This window comes from Eschrichtius robustus, chromosome 1, assembly GCF_028021215.1.
Source record: "Eschrichtius robustus isolate mEscRob2 chromosome 1, mEscRob2.pri, whole genome shotgun sequence".
NCBI lineage: Eukaryota > Metazoa > Chordata > Mammalia > Artiodactyla > Eschrichtiidae > Eschrichtius > Eschrichtius robustus.
Window position 1 is genome coordinate 15935761 of NC_090824.1, and position 22810 is coordinate 15958570.

A 22810-nucleotide genomic window follows, 5' to 3' on the forward strand; every position below is an offset into this window, starting at 1 on the left:
TGTACCAGACACTTTATCTGGACATTCTGGTCATGTCAGCGGGGTTTGTGATTTCCTCATTTGTTACTAATGGTCTTACAGTAAGACAGGTGGCTGCGTTTAAATGTCTAAGGGATGGGCCCTGTTATTTTGATCACCGGTCTGGAAGCCAGCCACCATAGAAAACCTTTAAGTTTCTGTGACAGCCCATATCCCCCACACTCATGAACACTACATAGGGCTCTCTCTGAACCCCAAATCTATTGTTTCTGGCTGGGACTCCAGAAAAACTGAGAGACTCTTTCATTGTAGTAGTAGAGAGATGATGTAGAGCACCATCTACAGATTAGACAAAACTCTTCATAACTTTGAGGGTTTTGCAGTATTTAAATAGCAATACTCAATCTTTACTATTGCAGTGCGTAAGGAGGTGGAGAAGAGGAGGATGGGGGAAAGTGGGGAGAGAAGGAAAGAGTGACATATTCTGAAAGATAAAGAACCACGAAATGGCAATTATGCATGTCAAGAAAGGACTGTTTTCGTCTTTCTTAAGCCCTACTTTCATCATGTTCTTTCACTGCTCAAGAATATGCAGTGACTCTTTCCTGCTACCGAACCAGATCTGCACTTCTATGCCTGACTTCCAAGATCTTTTAAAATTTAGTCTCACCCTATTTATTTTGTGTTATTTCCCATTATCCCATCCTGGATTCAAGGGAGCCAGATCTGTTTAGAGATGTACACACATCCCATGTTCATTTCTGTTCTCTGGCTGTGATGCCCATTTATTGCAGGGAAAGGAGGGAATGAAAACTGGATAACACTAAACACTGGTATGAGCTTCCCGTAGCTACCTTTTGGCAAAGGTAGCATCCTCTTTAACTTATAGACTGGGAAACTGAGGCTTCGGGGTAAGATTTGTTCAAGATCCCATACTTTTAAATTCCAGAACCAGGGCAAGAGGCCAGGTCTGTTTGGTGCTGTAGCCCATGCTCTTGGACTATACCTCACAACCTTGTTTTCATCATTGTCTTCTTCCTGAGAGTAGGAAAGGGAAAGTCAGTAAGTTAGTGGAGTTTATCCATAGTGCTATTCTAGTAAATCGGCTCTATGTGAGCACGGTGCCATCAGTTCTTAGAACTATGTTTACGACAGACCTTCTCTCATATTTAGATTTAGTTAAGTATCAGCACAGTAATTTGACTATAAATGGTAGACTTTACCAAAGCTGTTAAAGATTTCCATCTTGTTAGTAAGCTTTGGTTGGGATCTGAGGACAATCACAAAATTATCTTTCGCTGCACAGACCTGAATTCTGCATCCTTTTGATCAAATTTGCTTCATTATGTTGGCTGGTTTTTGTTCTCTCAGCACTTCCAAGAGATTATGGCTGTGGAAGACTAAACCAAACTTTTATTCTATTTTATTCATTATCTGTAAAATTGCCTGTAAGTTGTGATGCAAGAATCACTTATTCTGGACTGTGATGTGAAACAGGAAAGCATTTGATCTTCTCTCACTCTGACCCTAAATAGAATAAGTTTTTGGTGCTGACAGGATCTGTAGCACTTTCAAACTTCTGATGAGCCAGCAGGGAGGTAGGGGATGTAAGGAACAAGGCTGATCCTTGGTGGTTTCATGCTGGTGATAATCTACAGAGAGAAAAACTCCCTCTGCTGTGGGAGGACATGCAAGAGAGACTGGGCTTTAGTTACTTAGCATTTGATTTTCCCGTAAAGTAGCCCAGCTTTGATTAAATGATTAAATGTAGATTTTCCTGATTGTTGTGTACCTGCTGTAGGTGCTTCTTTTTTATGTTTTCCTTTACAAAGTAAAATTTCACTGTGCAAAATTCACTGACAGGAAACTCCGAGAAATGTAAAAGTCACATAATTCTGGATCCAGTTTCTCCCCATTTCCAAAATATATTTCTTGGCATTCTTAGTTTTATTTTAGATAAATTGCTTGCTTTATTACTTGACTGTGTGCAAGCTTTCTAATTCTTTTCCATTTGCACATAGAATTTGAGTGGGAGGGGAATTATTTTCAGAGGTCGTATTGGATTGGGGTGGTTGTATCATTGCAGAAGGAATCCAGTAGCATTTGTAAAAGGAAGCCCGGAGGAGATCTCATTGTTAAAGCTCTGGTAGTTCCTGGTTGGCTGAACCTTTCTGGTCCTTTGATCTCCTGTCAGTGATACCAAATCCGGGGTTTTACTGCCTCTGCACAGACCTAGGTACTCTGCAGGGGAAAACGGTCCCCCGAGTGAGATTCCTGGGCCAGAAGCATCAGCATCGCCTGGCAGTTTGTTAGACTTGCACATCGAGGGGCCCACCCTAGACCTACTGAATCGGACCCTGAGGGGTGGGGCCCCACACTGAACTGAATAAGCCCTCCAGGGTGATTGCAATACTGCTCAAGCCTGAAAAGCCCTACTGTAGAGTCAACATAGAGTTGGCTGCGTCTTGTTAGGGTTAAATGTAAAAATGAGCCTCAAAGCAGCTTTTGTTCTCCCAGAGGCTCCTCATAGTCTCCACTGCTTCTCTTTGCTGATGGAAATGTCATAAACCTTTTTGTTCAGAATTATGTGGAAACTTATCTTTTACGTATTCCTAGAAAAAATGGCTTCTTCTTATATTCTTAGAATGAGAAGTTATTTTATTATAGAAAGATAGGAAATATATTCTTAAGAAGCTTGAAAACAGTAAATATTATTTTCCAAGAGTAAGTCATTAAAAGAGGCAATGAAATGACTTGACTTCAGTCATGTAAAACTTAAAAAAAACCATCATCAATGAAGCCCATCCCTGCTATATATAAGTGTGGACTTAGCAAATCACATACCTTGATTAGAAGTTAGGAAGCATGTGACTGTGAAATGAGCCATTTGTGCTACATTTGAAATGACGTAATTAAAAGCACTAACACTTTGATTCTGCAGGTCCAATTTGACTGTAAAGTGTGATGTGTACATAGAGACCCCTGAGAAGGGAGGTGTGTTCATTGCTGGAAGAGTGAATAAAGGTGGTATTTTGATTAGAAGTGCCAGGGGAGTTTTCTTCTGGATATTTGCAAATGGAATCTACAGAGTTACAGGTGATCTAGGTAAGTGGCTTCTTCTATAGCACATGGTTACTATGTGATACGTTGCTATATCTGTTTGTTACTTATGGGAGTAATGAAGGAGCTTTATACCTCATCGTGTTCGAATATCTAACTGAGAAGAGATTCAACATGTGTAAGCAAACGCCAAACGATTCAAAATTATAGTGTTAATTAGTACAGACAGAGGCAGCTCAGTGAAAGAGAAAATTGTGCAAAGCTTTTCGGGTATTGTAGAGTTGAGCTAGGCTGTCAGAGTAGGATTACCAGAGATTGGGGTGTGGTGGTAGTAGTAGGGAGAGAATACTCAGGAAACACTAAATAAAAGCAGGACTATAAGAATGTTGCTGGTGTGCTTATGGAAATAAAAAAGGAAGGATTGATTTGCTTAAGATGGAGAATTCCTATTTCCTAATTTAGTCAATAACTTGAAAACAGCTGGACTTTTCTCATTCATCTTAACAGTCCTTGTCTTATGTAGAATAGTATTTTATCCAGAATAGGTGCTTAGAATCCGTTCAAGTTGAATTCCATCCACTTCACTTTGGTTTGGGTACACACCGCTCTGTTGAAACTAGACCTTATTGGTGGTGACTCTTCTTGATTCATAGTCTCTTGACTTTTGTCCTGCATTAATAAAAAATCTTCTCTCCTATAGTTTGTTCCCCTTTGCCTCTTCCTAAGGTGAAAAGGGGTCCAATAATAAAATAAAAATTAAAGAGGGAGTGGGTAATGAGGACATTAGAATAGGAATTGCATAATCATAGCATGACTGATCTGGAAGGTACCTTGCATTTTCCAATCCAAAAGAGAGTGCCAGAGAGGTTAATTGCTTTACCCAAGGTCCCAAAATGAGGTAGTGGCAGAATTGGAACTAGGGATTTAAATCTCTGACTTCAGTCCCCACTGCTCTGTGTCTTAAACTGCCCGTTGGACAGCTCATCCTGGCTTTCTCTCAGGCATTCAAATGTAATACATTCAAAAATTAGCTTATTATTTTCTCTCTAATTCTCAGCGAATGCTATTACCACGTAGCCAGGTACACTAGCTGGAAATCTTATGGTAGGTTTTGACTCTTCCTCCTTATCCTCCATATTCAATCCAACCAGGTGTACATGCAGACCTGAACTATACACGCTAATGCGTCATTGCACCATGCTTGGTTTGTAAGTTTATTTTGCTCGTTCTCTTGTGAGCTCACATATGGCTCAGAGTAGGACCTCTCTGCATGCTGGATGGATGCCTGAATGAAGGATGTTTTGTTTTAAGTCAATTGTAGGTATGGAAATGTCGATCTTTATCAAGGCTGACTTTACTACATACAAATGCACCTAAGAACCCCCACTGAGTTTCGGGATTCTGTGATTTAGATTTTAAAAATACATCAACTGGGATAATCTCTTTGTGTTACAGCTGGATGGATCATATATACTTCAGGACATGCTGACGTTACAGCAAAAAAATGGTATACACTCACTTTAACTATTAATGTAAGTATTGCTGATCAGAATGCCTGAGGTAAAAATATTCTTTTCTTGTGCTTTTCTAACGTTTTCGGTTATCAAAGGGGGAAAGTAAGAATAATAGTGGAAAATAGGCAGAGAGTCTGCCGTGATACTAGCAAACCACCAATCCCTGGGATGATAGCGTGTGTCTGGGTAAACCCACCCGAGAACCATCAGCAGCTGACTTTATCACCCCCAGTGTTGGTTTTTTTTTTTTTTTTTAATTTTGTTTTTGTTTTTTAAACTCAGGAGTAATTGGCAGAGTCAATAATTGAACTATTTTTTTTTCAAGTTTTCTTAAACCAAGACTATTATTGGAGCTAATAGGTATAAGCAAAGTCACATACATTTATTTTTTGATGGTTAAGAATGATTTGGTTTTCAGCTATAAGCACACTTTTTTAGAAGTTAGTTTCCATGACTCTTTGTCAGAGATGATACCAGATTGACTGTAGTATCATGGAAATCTAAAAATATTTGTCAAAATTTTTGGTTGATCATGAGTTATTGATTGACATGCTTCCAAGGGATGCTGTGTAGAGAAATTCTTCTGTATAATATACTGCTCTCTGCCAAGACAGTTCTGTCATAATTTTGTTTAGGTTACAATAGAGATAAAAAATGGAATTCAAATAACTTTTTGAACTTGTTCTCTTCTCTTACTCAACCACCAAAAGTGACAGTACTAATTTTTCTGGCAGTAACAATATGTACTGAAAATCCAGTTTGGGTGTAACACAGTTTATATAACTATAACCACACTTGATGGGCATAACCTTGTTCCTAGTTCTTCCCTTTTGCAGTGAACTGAGGCAGTAAGGGCTGGCTTACCTGCAGATAGAGGGGAGGCATCTTTTATGTGCCTCTTGGGGGTACACATGTGCTGTTATTTGTTTAGGCAGATATTAGGTCTTGGAATTGGATTTTAAATTTTAACAGATCCTGCCCCTATTGCTAGCCAAACTATATCAATTTTTATAGCAGTTATAATAATATTTGATATTACTGATTTTAAAGATTTTTTTCAAATTAATAGACATGATTTTTATTTCCTTGATAATTAGGGAGGTTAAACATCTTACTATGTTTATTGGCTATTTGTGTTTTTTCTTCTCTGAAGTTACCCATTCACACTCTTTCCTCATTTTCCTATTGTGTTGTCTTTTTCTGATGGATTTGTATAAATTCATTATATATTCTGGGTAGTAACTCGTTGTCTGTTATATATGTCACAAATATTTGCTTCTATTCTGTCACATGTATTTCAATTTGCTTATGGTATGTTTCGTGAATAGAAGTTTTAAATTTTGCTACTGTCATATATTTCACTTCTTTTCATTGCTTTTATGTTTTATTTAAGAAGGCCTTCCCCTTTCTCAAGGTCAGGAACATTTTTTCCCCAAAACCAAACAAAGTTTAGGATTTTTTTTAAATGTTTAAGTCTTTAATCCATCTGGAATGTATTTGTGGATCATAAGGAGAGCCCAACATAATTTTTTAAAAACAAGTGGATAGCCATCATATTTATTACATAGACTGTCCTTTTGCCCATGATTTAAAAGCCATGTTTTCGACATAACAAATCATCATGTGTACATAGGCTTATTTCTGAGCTTTTTTTCTGTTTAATTGCTTTGTTTGTTATTATCCAATATCACACCTTAAATTGTGTTTACTTTCTAAAATCTTTGATTACGTGGTTTACTCCCTTACTTCCTTCAGAGTTCCTTCCTGACCACCTTATATAAGATAGCACCCCGTCTCACTCTCTGCCCCTCTTCCCTTCCTTAATTTTTCTCTGAAGCTCTTGTTAACCTCCTGACATCTTACATGTTCTGTTGATCGCTGTGTGTTTGTCCTGCTCTGTTCACTAAAACCAGGCTCCTTTAATGACAGGTGTCTGTTTTATTCACTGCTGGCTCTCTGGCACCTAGAAAAGTGCCTGGTGCACACACAGCCAGAGCAAGAGCCCTTGTAGAATGAATGAGTGGATATCCGGTGAGGCAAGTTCCTCGTTATTTCTTTTTAAAAATTACCTTTGCTATTTCAATAGCATATTTACTCTTCTATTTGAATTTTTAAAACATCTTTTCAATTCCATGAAAAATGCTGCTAGCATTACACTGAATTTATACATCAATTTGGGCAAAAATAATATATTCTTTTAGAATAATGTGTTTCCAGGGACTTCCCTGGCGGTCCAGTGGTTAAGACTTCGCCTTCCAATGTTGGGGGTATGGGTTCGATCCCTGTTTGGGGAGCTGGGATCCCACATGCCTTGTGGCCAAAAGGCCAAAACATAAGATAGAAGCAATATTGTAACAAATTCAGTAAAGACTTTTTTTCTAAAAAAAAAGAATAGTGTGTTTCCCCATTCAAGAACATGGTAGCAAGAACATGCTGCATCTTACCATTTATTAAGATCTCCCACTATGTCCTTCAGTTTTATTTTTGTAGTTCTTCCACCTTACTTGTTAGGCTTATTTTTAGTAATTTTATGAATTTTTTGAAATTTTGAATAGGATTTAAAAAGGTAAATTTCCTTAATTTTATTAGATATTTTGCATACATGTTTTAAAAAAAGGGCTTATCGAAAACACCTGCCTCCTTCCTCACGGCTGTTCCTGCCGCCTCACCCCATTCTGTGTTCTGCTCCTCTGACACAGCCACTTTGAACTATTTCAGCTGTTTTCTTCTGGTATGTCTTTTATATAAAGGGATTTACTACTTTTAGAAATTAGCTCCGCTCTTGCTACTGGGATGGACGGGGATATTGGTGACTTACACCTGCTCCACCCCCTACCCCATTATTTCTTGTTCCACCAACTCTGGGCATTCTGCTTCTCCCTTGTGTCTCAACTCTGTGCACATAATCCAGAGCGGTCTCTGAGGCACCCATCATCACATCAACCTGTTTTAATTCTTCACATGCCACTTATCGCTTAGCTCTTAGGTATCGTGTGTGTTTGTGTGTCTCCTTCTACTAGAATGTAAGCTGTATAAGAGCAGGGACCTTGTTTTTCTTGTTCATCCTAAATTCCCAGTGATTTAAGCAACATTTGGCATATAAATATTTGTTGCATAAATGAAAAGCAAAACAAAACAACATCTTTTATGATGTTCATTTTCCAAATTACTGCTAATATGAGGATTTTATGATTTTGAACATTGGCCATTTTTGAATTCTTCTCAGCACACATCAGATGCTTTATCTTAGTGCTGTTGCGTGGGGGTTAGAACGATAAACTTTGAAGTCTATTAATAGTCACTTGCAGATATTTTATGTTGCTCCGCTTCTGTTTTGCCATCATAATCTCATGAAGACACACCCTTATGCAGATTGAATGGTATCATATATAAATATATATATATGAAAGTTTGGTACAGTACCCAGTATGTGGTGAGCACTTTAATGAGTCAAGTTAATATTCTTAGGAGTAGGTGTGTTAGGAACCAGACAGCTCAGCATTCATATTTCCTTACTGATATATGCTGAGACTTCCAGCAAGTTATTTCACGTTTTTGAGCCTCTGTTTCCTTATCTGTAAAATGGAGGTAAGCTCTGTAGGTTGTTTTAGAGTTAGATGTTTTTCATTTTTCATTTGACACATTTTTATTAAGCATCTGTTACATGCACTGTTCTAAGTACTGGGGATACAGCAGTGAACAAGACAGACAAGGTTCCAGCTCTCTCAGAGCCTGTATTCTTCTGGGACAGGGATTATTAAACTTTTTTTTTCTTTAAAGAGCCAAAGAGTCAATATTTTAGGCCTTGTGAGCCCTATGGTCTACGTTGCAGTTGTTCAGCTCTGCTTTTGTAGTGAGAAGGGAGCCGTAGACTATAGGTAGGTGAATGGGGGTGGCTGTGTTCCAATAATATTTAATTTATAAAAATAGGTGGCTGGCCTGTGGGCCATGGTTGGCTCACTCGTGCTCTAAATAAACAAATAAACAAAATTATGAAGGAAAAATGAGATAATGAGATAAAGTAGCTTCCCTGCCAGATTCTCTAGATAGAGAGGTCAGGGAAGGCCTCTTGAAGTGGGTGATGTTTGAGCTGAGAGCTGAGTGGTGGGAAGAGCGGTCTGCGCGCAGGGCATTGCTGTGACTGGCCTTGTGTGACGAGCTGCCAGAGGCTAGGCTGGCTGACACCTGGGGGGCGAGGGGCGGGGGGAGGATGAGCTTTAGTGCTTAATATAATTTGTGTACATAAGCTCCTTGGCTCAGTGTTAATATTCACTATCCCCTAAGTGGCAGAAGATGTTCAATAAGCACTTCTGGAGCTGAAGGTAGCTGTGCAGGTGTGTAGTAACAGAAATGTATGTGGCTCTGCATGTGGAGTTGGGCAACTCAAATTCAAGTCCTAGCGTTGCTGGTAAATCTGTGACTTTGATTTTTAGTCTCATTAAGTCACCGTGTCTCCATCCATAAAATAAAAGAAGTAAATGAAGGCCCCTTCCATTATAATTTTATGACTTAAGAGCAGATTTTATTTTGATTCTTGGCCTAGTGCTTTGGATCTTTCGCTCTTCACCCTTTGAAATTAGCTAGTTTTAAATGTAGCTGGAATGAGTGTGCTGTGGATATATGCTCATAAGCATGCTATAATAATGATAGTAAGAGCTGTGTGCCAGGCACTTAGCGAAGTAGGAATGGCAGCTGTCTGAGGAGGACATTATTTTTATCTTTCTCTGTCAGTGACTAGTAAGTTGTTCCTGTGGATATTTCTCTTCTTCCATCCACTCAACCCCCCGCCTCTCCCCAGTCATCAGTTTAACTGATGGTTACTGTTTTTCTAACTTAAGGGTAGACTCTTGATACAACTTTGAAGTGGTATTCTGTACATGAGGATAAAACAATAAAACGAAGGTTAATTACTCCTCTCCCAGCTGGGCTGAGGCTCCTTAATGAAGACCTTAAATAAACATTCTGAGGGACTTCCCTGGTGGCGCAGTGGTTAAGACTCTGCGCTCCCAGCGCAGGGGGCCTGGCTTCCATCCCTTCTCAGGGAACTATATCCCACATGCATGCCACAACTAAGAGTTCGCATGCCACAACTAAGGAGCTGGCGAGCTGCAGCAGGCAAGCGGAAACTAACACCTGGTGCAACCAAATGAATGAATGAATGAATGAGTAAATAAATAAAAAAGAAAAGCCTTTAAAATAAATAAATAAATAGAACATTTTGACCCCAGCAGTCCTGTCTGAAGAGCTGGTGGCTGTAAGCTGTCAATACAATGCATGTACATGCCACTACGTGTAAATGACAAATGTTTTTTTTATTTTAGTGAGCTTTTATCTAAAATTTTATCGTAATGTTATGAAAAGTGTTACATTTCTGCAGGTTTTACAGCATTTTGGTGGAGTACAAGGAGATATTGAGGTATTCTTGTACCTTGGAAACTGTTTATATAAATAGATAAGAATTTCCTTTGAGAAAATTTTTTCTGTATTTCAAACTTTTGCTCAAACTTGTGGAATCATTTTGCTGTGGTAAATCTTAAGTGAGAAGGATATTTGTTGCACTAAGTAGGTGGGCCATCCATTAAGAAACAGACTTAAGAGGATCAGTTTCACGTGTCTTTAAGGGATGTGTTTCTCCCCACTCCAGGGTGGTTTCTGTTCTGGCACGGTGAATGGCAAGCCTCTCTGGAAGAACGTCTCTGTGAACTTCCCGAAGAATGGCTGGGCCGCGATTGGAACTCACTCCTTTGAATTTGCACAGTTTGACAACTTTCGTGTGGAAGCCATACACTAATACAGAGTGCCATAGAACACTCTCTGGATTTTCTTTTTTTGGTTTTGGTTCAGAGCCATTTCTGGTTTTAATGGATCAATATAGGAGCCTTTTGGAAGCTACAAATATGAAGAGTAAATGAGAAAAATATATTTTTGCTTGATCATCTTGAAGATTTTTTTTTTTTAGAATTCCAAGGGGAAACAGATGAATCTTTAATATGACCTGATACGTCCCGTAGATAGGACACGAGGTACGTTGGTCCCATCCTGCAGAGTGGTTTGGGTGTTCAGACCTCGAAGCCTTGTGTTAATGCTGAGGTAGCTCTCATCATCTTACTTGCACGTGATCATGCAGATGGGAAGGACTTGATCATCACTGTGATGTATCTATTCATGCTGACTGTGTATCTAGTGAGCTGGTGTCCTCGTCGTGGGTAATGCTGCCGTAACAGGAAGCTGAAGAACACTGGAAATACTGCTTTTTTTTGTTGTTGTTGTTGTTCGTATTACCTTTATTTTATTTTTATTTAAAAAAAAATTTTTTTTAACATCTTTATTGGAGTATAATTGCTTTACAATGGTGTGTTAGTTTCTGCTTTATAACAAAGTGAATCAGTTATACATATACATATATCCCCATATCTCTTCCCTCTTGCATCTCCCTCCTTCCCACCCTCCCTATCCCACCCCTCTAGGTGGTCACAAAGCACCGAGCTGATCTCCCTATGCTATGCAGCTGCTTCCCACTAGCTATCTATTTTACGTTTAGTAATGTATATATGTCCATGCCACTCTCTCACTTTGTCCCAGCTTACCCTTCCCTCTCCCCGTATCCTCAAGTCCATTCTCTAGTAGGTCTGCGTCTTTATTCCCGTCTTGCCCCTAGGTTCTTCATGACCATTTTTTTTTTTTTTTAGATTCCATATATATGTGTTAGCATACAGTATTTGTTTTTCTCTTTCTGACTTACTTCATTCTGTATGACAGGCTCTAGGTCCATCCACCTCACTACAAATAACTCAATTTTGTTCCTTTTTATGGCTGAGTAATATTCCATTGTATATATGTGCCACATCTTCTTTATCCATTCATCTGTCGATGGACACTTAGGTGGCTTCCATGTCCTGGCTATTGTAAATAGAGCTGCAGTGAACATTGTGGTACATGACTCTTTTTGAATTATGGTTTTCACAGGGTATATGCCCAGTAGTGGGATTGCTGGGTGGTATGGTAGTTCTATTTTTAGTTTTTTAAGGACCCTCCATACTGTTCTCCATAGTGGCTGCACCAATTTACATTCCCACCAACGGTGCAAGAGGGTTCCCTTTTCTCCACACCCTCTCCAGCATTTATTGTTTGTAGATTTTTTGATGATGGCCATTCTGACTGGTGTGAGGTGATACTTCATTGTAGTTTTGATTTGCATTTTCTAATGATTAATGATGTTGAGCATTCTTTCATGTGTTTGTTGGCAATCTGTATATCTTCTTTGGAGAAATGTCTATTTAGGTCTTCTGCCCATTTTTGAATTGAGTTGTTTGTTTTTTTGATATTGAGCTGCATGAGCTGCTTGTAAATTTTGGAGATTAATCCTTTGTCAGTTGCTTCATTTACAAATATTTTCTCCCATTCTGAGGGTTGTCTTTTCATCTTGTTTATGGTTTCGGTTGCTGTGCAAAAGCTTTGAAGTTTCATTAGGTCCCATTTGTTTATTTTTGTTTCAATTTCCATTTCTCTAGGAGGTGGGTCAAAAAGGATCTGGCTGTGATGTATGTCATAGAGTGTTCTGCCTATGTTTTCCTCTAAGAGTTTGATAGTGTCTTGGCCTTACATTGAGGTCTTTAATCCATTTTGAGTTTTTTTTTGTGTATGGTGTTAGGGAGTGTTCTAATTTCTTTCATTTACATGTAGCTGTCCAGTTTTCCCAGCACCACTTATGAAGAGGCTGTCTTTTCTCCATTGTATATTCTTGCCTCCTTTATGAAAGATAAGGTGACCATATGTGTGTGGGTTTATCTCTGGGCTTTCTATCCTGTTCCATTGATCTGTATTTCTGTTTTTGTGCCAGTACCATACTGTCTTGATTACTGTAGCTTTGTAGTATAGTCTGAAGTCGGGGCGCCTGATTCTTCCATCTCTGTTTTTCTTTCTCAAGACTGCTTTGGCTATTCGGGATCTTTGTGTTTCCATACAAATTGTGAAATTTGGAAATTCTGCTTTTTGAAAACCACTTCAACATGTTATGCTTACACTCTAAAAAGTATTTTTTCTTTTCCTTTTTAAGATGATGCTTTTGAATTATAGATATAAGGAGTGGGATGTTTTGAAAAATGCCCCATTAATAAACTACCTCTAAAGCTATTTCTACAGTAATAAATATTAGCAGATTAATTGGGTTATCTGCATTTTTAAATTCTCTTGGGTCTGACTTTTAGTCTCGTGACCCTTATAACTCTCTGTGATCATTTTCCCAGGTGACTGGAAGGAGGAAGAAAACCCTATATAGCCAATGCTGTGAGTGGGTCCAAAGGTAAAATTGTAGCAATTTTGTGTTTCATTTCATTGTGCCTTTCATGGTCTGTCTTCTCTTGTGGCACTGGTGACAAACTAAAATAACTAATGAATACTTTTATCTCCTTGTGCCTGGAAGAAAAGGAACACCTATCTAGTTTATAGAATTGGATCATCCTCTAATATTTTGTGTGGTTAGAAGCATTTCTTTTGTTAAAGTACAAATATATTTAAGTATAGGTGAGCATATTTCTCATGCAGTATAATTTATATCTAATCATTAGTGTACCTCCTAGAAGCAAATCAATTATTCATGTGGATAAAGTAAATTCTGGAAATTTTTATAATGAAAGTTTAAAACTATTGAACTGATTCTACAATTTTGGAATTTGTAGTGATTTAATGTAGGCTAAACTGACATGAAGTTTTGTATTACTATTGGAGACAAGAAGGTAAATATTAGAGTAAATCAGATTACAGAGAAAATTTTAAAATTAAAACCAAGTCTCAGTGATTTCCAGTTTAGGTCCCTACATATTTTTTAAAATTAACTTTATTGAGGTATAACTTACATACAATAAAATGTTCCCATTTTAAGTTTACAGTTCAATGAGTCTTGATAAGTGGATACAACCAAGATATTGAACATTTCCATCACTCCAGAAAGTTCTCTTGTATACCTGTGCAGTCATTTCCCCTCATCCCCACCCCGATCCCAGGCAACCATCAATCTGATTTCTATTACTGTTGATAAGTTTTCTTTGTTCCAAAACATTATAAAAGTGGCATCATACACTTTGTACCCTTTTTTGAATGGTTTCTTTTACTCAGCATAAAGTGTTTGAGATTTGTTTATGTGCTGTGTATATCAAAGGTTTGCTCCTAATTTCAAAGAGTATTCCATTGAAGGGGTATACCACAGTTTGTCCCCCCAATTTTTGGTATTACAGATAAAGCTGTTGTGAACATTTGTGTACAAGTCTTTGTGTGGACATATGTTTTCACTTTTTCTGGGTAAATACCAAGGAGTGAAATTGCTTGATCTTTTTGGAAAGTGTATGTTTAACTTTATAGGAAACTATCAAACTGTTTTCCAAAATAATTGTATGATTTTACACTCCCATTAGAAATGTTTGAGAGTTTCCGTTGCTCTGCATTCTTGACAGTGCTTCCTATGGTTATTCTTTTTAATTTTAACCCTTTCTTGTGAGTTTGTAGTAGGTGCATTAGCTGCTAGGCATCTTTTCAAGGACTTATTTCTCATTCATATATTTTTTTGGTGAAATGTTTGTTCAAGTCTTTTTCTTTTTTTTTTGTTCAAATCTTTTGCTCATTTAAAAAATGTGGTTCTCTGTCTTATTACTGAGTTGTAAGAGCTCTTTATACATTCCAGGTGCAATTTTTCTTTTAAATCAGATATGTATTTTGTCAGTTTTCTCCAAGTCTATATCTTTTGAAGAGTACAAAATTTTAATTTGGAAGTCCAATTTATCATGTTTTCCTTTCATGGTAGGTGTTTTTTTTGGTGTCCTAAGAAATCTTTGTATGCCCCAAGTTCACAAGGATTTTCTCTTTTGTCTTCTAGAAGTGTAATATATTTAGCTTTTACATTCAGGTCTGTGATCCACTTTGCATTATTTTTGTACACGATGAGAGGTGAGGATTGAGGTTCAGTTTTTTCCTATATGGATATTCAGTTTTTCCAGCATCATTTGTTGAAAAGACCTTTCTTGGCCAAAAATCAATTGACCATATATGTGTACAACCAATAATAAACTCTCTATTCTGTTCTACTGATCTGTGTGTCTATCCTTAGGCAAATACCACATTGTCTTCATTACTGTAGCTTTATAGTAAATTTTGAACTCAGTTTAAATCCCCCAACTTTGTTCTTCAGAATTGTTTTGGATAATTTAGGTCCTTTACACTTCCATAAATTTTAGACTCATTTCTGCAAAGGCCTTTTTGGAATTTTGATTGGGATCACACTGAAAGTACAGATGGGGAGAATGGATATCTTAATAATATTGACCCTTCAATCCGTGAGCATGTTCCATCTCCATGTTTTTAGGCTTTCTATAATATCTCTCAGCAATTTATGTAGTTTTCAGTGTACAGGTCTTATACATATTTTATTAGATTTATCCTTAAATCTTTTATTTTTTGATGCTATTGTAAATGGTGTTTTCTCATTTTATTTTTCAGTTCTTTGTTTTGCATACATCGAAATACAGTCGATTTTCTTTTGTCAACCTGCAGTCCTACTGCATTTCTAAATTCACTTATTTTAGTAGCATTTAAAAAAAAATCCTTAGAATTTTCTACATATACAATAATATCATCTGTGAATACAGATAGTTTTACTTCTTCCTTTCTGAAACATATAGGTGTTGTTTCGGGGGGCTCTGAGGAGCCCAGTCCTTTATGTCTCAGTGCAGAAAGAATTCAGTGAGAGGCAAAGTGATAGATAAGAAGTGGTTTATTAGAACAGGACGCTTTTGAGGCTTACAAGTGGGCGGGCAAGAGGGTGCTGTGCCCGAGAACTTGGTGGGCTACAGCTTTATAATCAAAGGAAAATTGGGGAGGGGAAAAGACCACTTTCTTCTTCATTCTTGAGTAGACGTCATGCTTTCACCATCAGCTTCTCCTCCAGGTTGGGCAGGGGAGTTTTTTTGTCCTTACATGGTCAAGCCAGGACTGTAAAAATTATTTCAGGCCTCTGTACAATGAGCACCTTTCCATAGATTACTGTTTTTATGTGTGCAGAGAGCATGTCCTAGGGATCATTAACTTACTGAGCTCACTGGGCAAGATGTGGGTCTCATGCCACCATTGTTTTATTGTTTTGGGGCAGGTCTCGTGCTTTTGTTGCATGGTTTTGCTGCTAGGCAGGCCTGCTTGGTTTTGTGGTTAAGTAAACCTGCTTTCTTGAGTGATCATTAACTTACAGGGGCCCCCCCATACTTTTTTTTTTTTTTTTTTTTACTTACAATACCCTAATGGGATTAACTATTTAATTACCTAGTTTGTCCCTTTACTCTGTCCCTATCATTTCCAGTATGTCTGCTTTATTTCTGATGTTCTTGTCTTATTGCACTGGTTAGGACTTCCAGTACAAGGCAGGGAAGAAGTGGTAAGACCAGATGTCCTCGCCTTGTTCCTGATCTTAGGAGAAAAGTGTCTTTTGTCATTGAGTGTGATGTTAGCTGTAGAGTTTCTTTTTTGTAGATTCCCTTTATCTAAGGAAAGTTACCTTCTATTTACAGTGTGCTGAGAATTTTATTATGAATAGAGATTTAATTTATTAATTGCTTTTCCTATACCTAATAACATAGTTATATGATTTTTCTCCTTTATTTTATTATGGTGGCACGTCACATGTTTGATCTTTACGTATTAAAACAACTTTGCATTCCTGAGATATAGCATGACCAACTGGGGTTTATTACCCTGTTTATATAGTAGTGAATTTGATTTCTGGGTATTTGGTTAAGGGTTTTTGTGTCTATGTGTATGTGGAATATTGGTCTAGTTTTTTGTTTTTTTCGTATAATGTCTTTGTCTGGTTTTGGTAACAGGATGATCAGCTTTATAAAATCAGTTGGGAAGTGTTCCCTCCTCTTCTTTATTTTTTGAAAGAGTTTGTGAGTTTCTTAAATCTTAGATGGAATCCATCAGTTGTATCGGTCAGGGTCCAGTCAGGAGGCAGAAGCTACACTAGGAAAAACTTAACGTAAAGAGTTACTAACTAGTAACAGGATTAACTACTAAGGGGTAAAGAGACCCCAAAGGAATACAGAAATGTCAGACGTAGAGACCAGCCACTTCCTTGACTGGGGCAAAGTGCTCAAGGCAGGAGCACATTTGGAAGAGGGCTTCCTTGCAAGGCCGGGATTCAGATCTCATTGGAGGCGGTACGGCTGTGGCACTGTGGATGGCATAGGAGTTTGCTGGGATGGTGAGCACTGGGTCTGGCAAGCAGGAAACTGCCTTCCAGGCTGTATTTGAGACTCATTGGGAAACTGCCTCCCGGGATGCTGCTGAAACTCTCTAGCAAGTTACCTTTTGTGGTGCTGGTGAAACTTTCTGGGAAAACTCTTGGAGTGTTGGTGAAAATCACTGGAGGGTAAGTACTGGCTGTCCCAGCCCTCACTGGAAGGGGTGCATCACAGGGTGTCCCCAGGGCTGCTATTAGCCCCACACCACAGGAGCAGGAAGAAGAAAGCACATGGTCTCCAGGATGAAAGCTCCTTTCCTCTGAATGTCCCTGCGGTACCCTCCTTGCTCTCTGGCAAAAGAGAAGTGTTTACACGCCCCAGCTCCAGTGTCACAAAGCAGGTCAAAGAAGAGGAGTTGGGGCTGAGAATCTCTAACAGAAACAGGGTTCTCCAATTTTTAAATTTCTTATGTCAGTTTTGGCAATTTATGTTTTTCAAGGAATTTGTCCATTTTATACAAATTGTCTATTGGCATAAACTGGTTTACAGTATTTCCTTTTTATTGTCTGTAAGACTTTCCTGATATGGCCACTTTGTGCATTTTCTCTTTTTATATTTATTAGTATAGTTAGAGTTTTGTAAATTTTATTTATCTTTCAAAGAACCAGATTTTGGTTTCTTAGATTTTTTTCCTTAGGTTTCTTTATTTTCTATTTTATTGATTGCTGCTTGTACCTTTGTTATTTATTTTCTTTAACTTACTTTGGGTTTAATTTTCTCTTTTTCTCTTTTTCTAGCGTCTTAAGATGTCAGCTTAGATTTTTGATTTTGGATCTTCTTTTTCTTCGATATAGGCATTTAATACTAAAATTTTCTCTAACCACTAATGTAACTGGATCTCCCATATCTTGATATGTTATGTTTTTATTTTCATTCAGTTCAAAATGTTTTCTAATTTCCCTTGTGTTTTTTGACCTTTGTGTTAATTAATTAGAAGCATGGTGGTTAATTTCCAATTATTTGAGGATGTTTTAGATTTCTTTTTTATTATTGATATTTAACTTCATTATGTTAGAGAATATGCTTTGGTCAGAGAATATTCTGTTTGATTTCAATTATTTAAAATATATATCAACTTGTTTTATGACCCAATTTATCTTAGTTGATGTTCCCTTGAAAAAGAATACAGATTCTGCAGTGTATAACTCTAATGTTTTAAAATATTAAGTCATGTTGGTTGATAGTATTGTTTAAGAAGTCTACGTCCTTATTGATTTTCTGTCCACTTGTTCTATAAATTATTGAGAGGGGAGTGTTAAAGTCTCTGAATACAATTGTGTTTTCTATTTCTCCTTTCAGCTCTGACAGTTTGATTCTTTTGGAGCTTTTAGAGCTTTGTCAGGGCAGATCCAGAGTAGCCTTTACTCCAGGTCTGGAGTAGCCCTGTTCTTAAAGCGTGGAATTCTCTGGGAGTTGAATGAGTTCACCACTATACAGCTCCACTATAGTTCAGATCTTGAGGATCTCCCAGCTCTGTGAGAATTTTAATGGTTGTTCAGCTACTAGGTCCTTTGTAACTATTCTCTCCCTGGTGATGCTTTGCCTGGCCCATGGAGATTCACACTATGAATACATAGCTTAGCCTAGAGCCAAAGATGCAAATGGACCCCTCTGCAGATTTCTGGACCTCATTCTGCGTAGCTTCCTTCTCTCAGGTGCTCTGCACTGCAAATTTCAGGTGTCTCAGCCTCCTTCAACTCTGAACCTTATCTCCACAGCTCTGTAAGACTCCGCCCCCATACTCTGTATTTCCCCTCTGTGTACTAGAATCTGATAAATTCCTCCACGTAGAAATAGGGGATCACAGGGCTTGCCTCATTTATTTCCCTTCTTTCAGGGATCACAGTCCTGGGATGTGTTGTCTACTTTCTGAAACAGTCGGTTACAGCGGAAGGATTGGTCCATTTCTAGTTACTATTCTTTCATGGCTGAAAATGGAACTCTCCATTCGTTTAATTTAATATTTAGCTTTCATGGTCTTTTCCAAAATCTTTTAACACTAATAATATGAACCACATGTCATTATAACTTTGACGCTGTTTCAGGTGGCAGCTTGATCTTCTCAAGTAGCTTTTAACCCTTTGGGTGAGGAATGTCTCATGCTTCTGCATTCCCTGTATTGGTGCACAGTATTAATAGGTGCTCAGCAAGGACTTGATTTCTGGTCAGGTTTGATTTGATACACTGTGTTTATATATGGGTACTGGGAACCATGAATTGTATTTATTAAAGCAGACAAACCAAGCCTCTAGATGAAAACACTTTGTAAATGGCTAAAGTTACTTCACATACTGTCTTAGCTATTTGGCTGCTAGAACAAAACACCACACACTGGGTGGCTTATAAACAACAAACATTTATTTCTTACAGCTCTGGAGGCTGCGAAGTCCAAGATCCAGGCACCAGCATGCTCCCCTTCTGGTGAGGGCTCCCCTTCTGGCTCATAGCGGCTCTTCACTGAGTCCTCATGCAGTGGAAGGGGCTAGGGATCTCTCTGGAGCCCTTTTATGAAAGTAATAATCCCTTACCCTCATGACCTAATCACCTCCCAAATGCCCCACATCCCAATACCATCATATTGGGCATTAGGATTTCAACATATGAATTTGAGGGAGACATAAACATTCAGATCACAGCAGACACCTAAAAGTCACACTTGGAGGAGCGCCGCGATAACGGTATTGAACGTGAGTCCTAAGGTCTGGGTTCAACGCCTGCTCTCTTACTCATTGGCTGATTGAATCTCTTAAGCCTTCTGGGCTGAAGCTGCTGTTTCTATAAGCAGAGAAGCGAGGCTGCTTGCTGAGACTCCTTCCAGCTGTTGCTCTGTAATTCTGTGGCTTGTAAATCTGCGTTTCTTTATTTAATTCAAATCTTGCTTACCTGAAGAGGTAATTTTTTTTCCAAATCAGTACGGTTTGCTATGCATTGTTTCCTATAGTGCAGGTGACCATACAATGCCTTGTACGTTTTCACTCCAGCAAAATGGCTTCCTCGAGTGAAATCATTTTGCAAATGGTATTTTACTTCATTCTAAAGTAATATAGATAAGCTTTGTGGCAGATGCCATTCTTCGAGATATGTGACCTGCTTAAAAAAGACTAGTTTATCATTCTCACAGGACTATTAGTAATATTTCAAACTATCATGGCGTCCAAACATTGTGGTAAGTTAGGCTAGAGTCAAGCGGTAATCAAGAGGCATGATTTAGAAGCCCCAGTTTTGCTCATAGGTGGATTCTTTCTAACACTTGATTTTTCTCTTATCTTGATATTTTTCTTTCACTTGAAAGAAATACTTGTTTTCTCTGTATGTCGGAAGTATTATAATTTGACTTTATTATTCTGAAAATAGCCTTTTTGCTTTATTCTAGCCCATGGATAGTTTGAAGCTGTTTTAAAACACGTTCTCCTCCTCCTCCTCCTTCTTCTCCTTCTTTTTCTCCTCCTCTTCCTCCTCATCATCATCACGTCATCATCATCCTCCTTCTCCTCCCCCTCCTCCTCCTTCTTCCTCAGCCCCCTCCTCCTCCCTCTTCTCCTTCCTCTTCCTTCTCCTCCTCCTTCTCCCTCCTTTTCCACCTTCTTTTTCCTTCCTTCTCTCTTCCTCCCTCTTTCCTTCCTTCTCCAAAAAAATTGAACTTGATGCTCCATATACTTGATAATTGTTACTCAACTGGAAAAAAATGCAGACACTTTGAGGAATTGTGGGGATTGTTGGGCGAGAAGCTTGAAGTGATTTTATTCCAACAGGATATCTATAATTTTCACATTCACTGAGGGAGGGAAGCATGAAATTCAGCGATTTGAAGATTATACTGGAAAGACAGTTTATTACTTTCTGCATCTGTTTAACAGATTGCACTGATTAATGTTTTTGAATTGTGTGGTAGGTATTGAACACAATGTGGGGAGTGTTTTTAAGCCCGTGTTAAAGATTGATATGCAAGGTGGTATCATGTGCTTTGGGAATCAGTGTGGACTTTGGCATTTACGATATTGCTGCAGTGGATTTACTGCTCTGTTTGATAACAAACAGGCTGTCAGCCAATCAATTGCAAGACCCTACTAGACATAGGCAGAGGATACAATTTCCCTTAAAGTACGTAAATGATAGTAAACTTACCCGTGTATGGCTCTTCAGTGTGGGGGACACTATGGCATCCTCCCAGGTGGGGTTGCACACTTTCTGGCCCTGAAGGCTCATAAGATTTCTCAGCTGTTTGTGATACTGTCTAACAGGGGTGGGAATATGGTCAGATTGTTTACAAATGGGATTCAGGGTATCTCTACCCTCTTGTCTCTTTCCAATTGCTCTGGAGACTAGAGGTGTGCCTGGCTACTCCTTCTGTGTACCTGGTAACAACCCCAGGATCATCTGAGAATTTCCTGCAAGACTGGGTAAGTTGAAGATCAGTTTCTCAGGTATAGCCTCCCCCGGCCAGTCCAGGCCACAGAGCCTCCCAAAGTCTCTTCCTGCATACCCTCTGTGACAGATTTACATAAACTGTGATTACCTTCGCAAATAATTAAGGTTTGCAAAGAAAATTACCTAAGATGCTAGAATGTTTAATTTTATGTGTCAACTTGGCTAAGCCATGATACCCAGATACTTGGTCAAGTATTATTCTAGATGTTTCTGTGAAGGTATTTTTTAGATGAGACGAACATTTAAATGAGTAGACTTTTAGTGAAGCAGATTACCCTCCATAACGTGCATGAGCCTCATGCAGTCAGCTGAAGGCCTTAATTTAAAAAAAGACTGAACTTCCTTGAAGAAGAGGGAAATCTGCCAGTGGATGGCTTTTGGACTCAAACTGCAACTCTTCCCTGGGTCTCCAGCCTGCTGGCCTACTCGGCAGATTTTGGACTTGCCAAGCCTTCCCAGTTGTGCGAGCCAATTCCTTAAAATAGATCTCTCTCTCTAGATGTATACATCATGGTGGTCCTGTTTCTCTGGAGAGCTCTAATACAGATGCCTTTATCATAGACGTGCATTTTGGCATTCTTAAATGGAAGTAGATAAAATCTTCCATTTGGAGTACTGCATTACATTTTCTAATAAAAATGTAACTTAAGACACAAGGGTTTTTGGCTATTTTTTATAGAGGATAGAAGAGTGCATGGGAAACCTTCAATGATCATAAACATTTGTGAATGAAAGTCGAATGAAAAGCCTACAATTAACTCTGTGATGACATTTCCCTCCCCTAGCAGTATAAGGGGTGTAAGAACCATTTACCTAATCCTCTAAAGAGAGTGCATATGGCTTGTTGGCTTATGGTGATGTTTAAGTAAAAAGCTTGCTAAAAATAATTGACTTTTGAAAATTACTCTTTTGCATGCTTCAGTAGCATTTTTCTTCCCATATATGCTTCTTGTTGACTGCTCTTCCTGAGGGGAAAAAGGGCCTGGCCCTTCCCATTTGAGAAGATGTACTGGAAAGACCAATGGACATGTCATTGACTGGAATTTAGTAACATTCTAGCCAGAGTCACCAGAGAGGCTGGGAATTAAGGTCTTTTAGCTGTGCACGTTGACACTCCAAATAAATTTGGGTTCAGTTGCCCAGGAGAAAGGGCAAGTGAATATTGGGGCCAACAGCTACCAGCCTCTGCCACCTGGTGCTGATCTCAATCTGTGGAAAAGCATTTTGCCTAGTGATTTTCAGTACTGCTATATTAAATCTGGCAGACCTGAATCATCATTGTTTTTAGGGAAAAACAAAAGCCACATACACACACTTAAAATTACTGGAAAATGTTGGAGCTGGCAGGGACCTTAGAGTCTGGCACATTATCTTCATTTGGCGGAGGAAGAAACTAAAGCACAGAGACGCGAAGTGACTTAAAAGTTATAATGCACTGCGAAGACTTCTTGGAAGCAGGAAGTTGGTTGTCTCAGCCTATACCTATACCCACCCCCCGCCCCAAACCCTGTCATTTCAAGTTTAATCCAAGTCAGAAAGCTATCCAGC

General features: G+C 38.6%; 1 protein-coding gene across 3 annotated transcripts in view; it reads left to right on the forward strand.

Annotated features, from left to right (window-relative positions):
- GALC (galactosylceramidase) overlaps positions 1-13033 on the forward strand; it is a 60592-nt gene extending 47559 nt beyond the window's left edge. For 2 of the 3 annotated variants that reach the window (XM_068541933.1, XM_068541934.1), the window contains 3 exons: positions 2921-3084; positions 4495-4571; positions 10198-10879. In XM_068541933.1, coding sequence (XP_068398034.1) covers positions 2921-3084; positions 4495-4571; positions 10198-10344 — 388 coding nt within the window. In that variant the 3' untranslated portion in view covers positions 10345-10879. Of the gene's footprint in view, positions 1-2920; positions 3085-4494; positions 4572-10197; positions 10880-12799 lie in introns of those variants that run through there. The other variant, XR_011073723.1, reaches the window with a different exon arrangement.
- The last annotated feature ends 9777 nt before the right edge of the window (positions 13034-22810 follow it).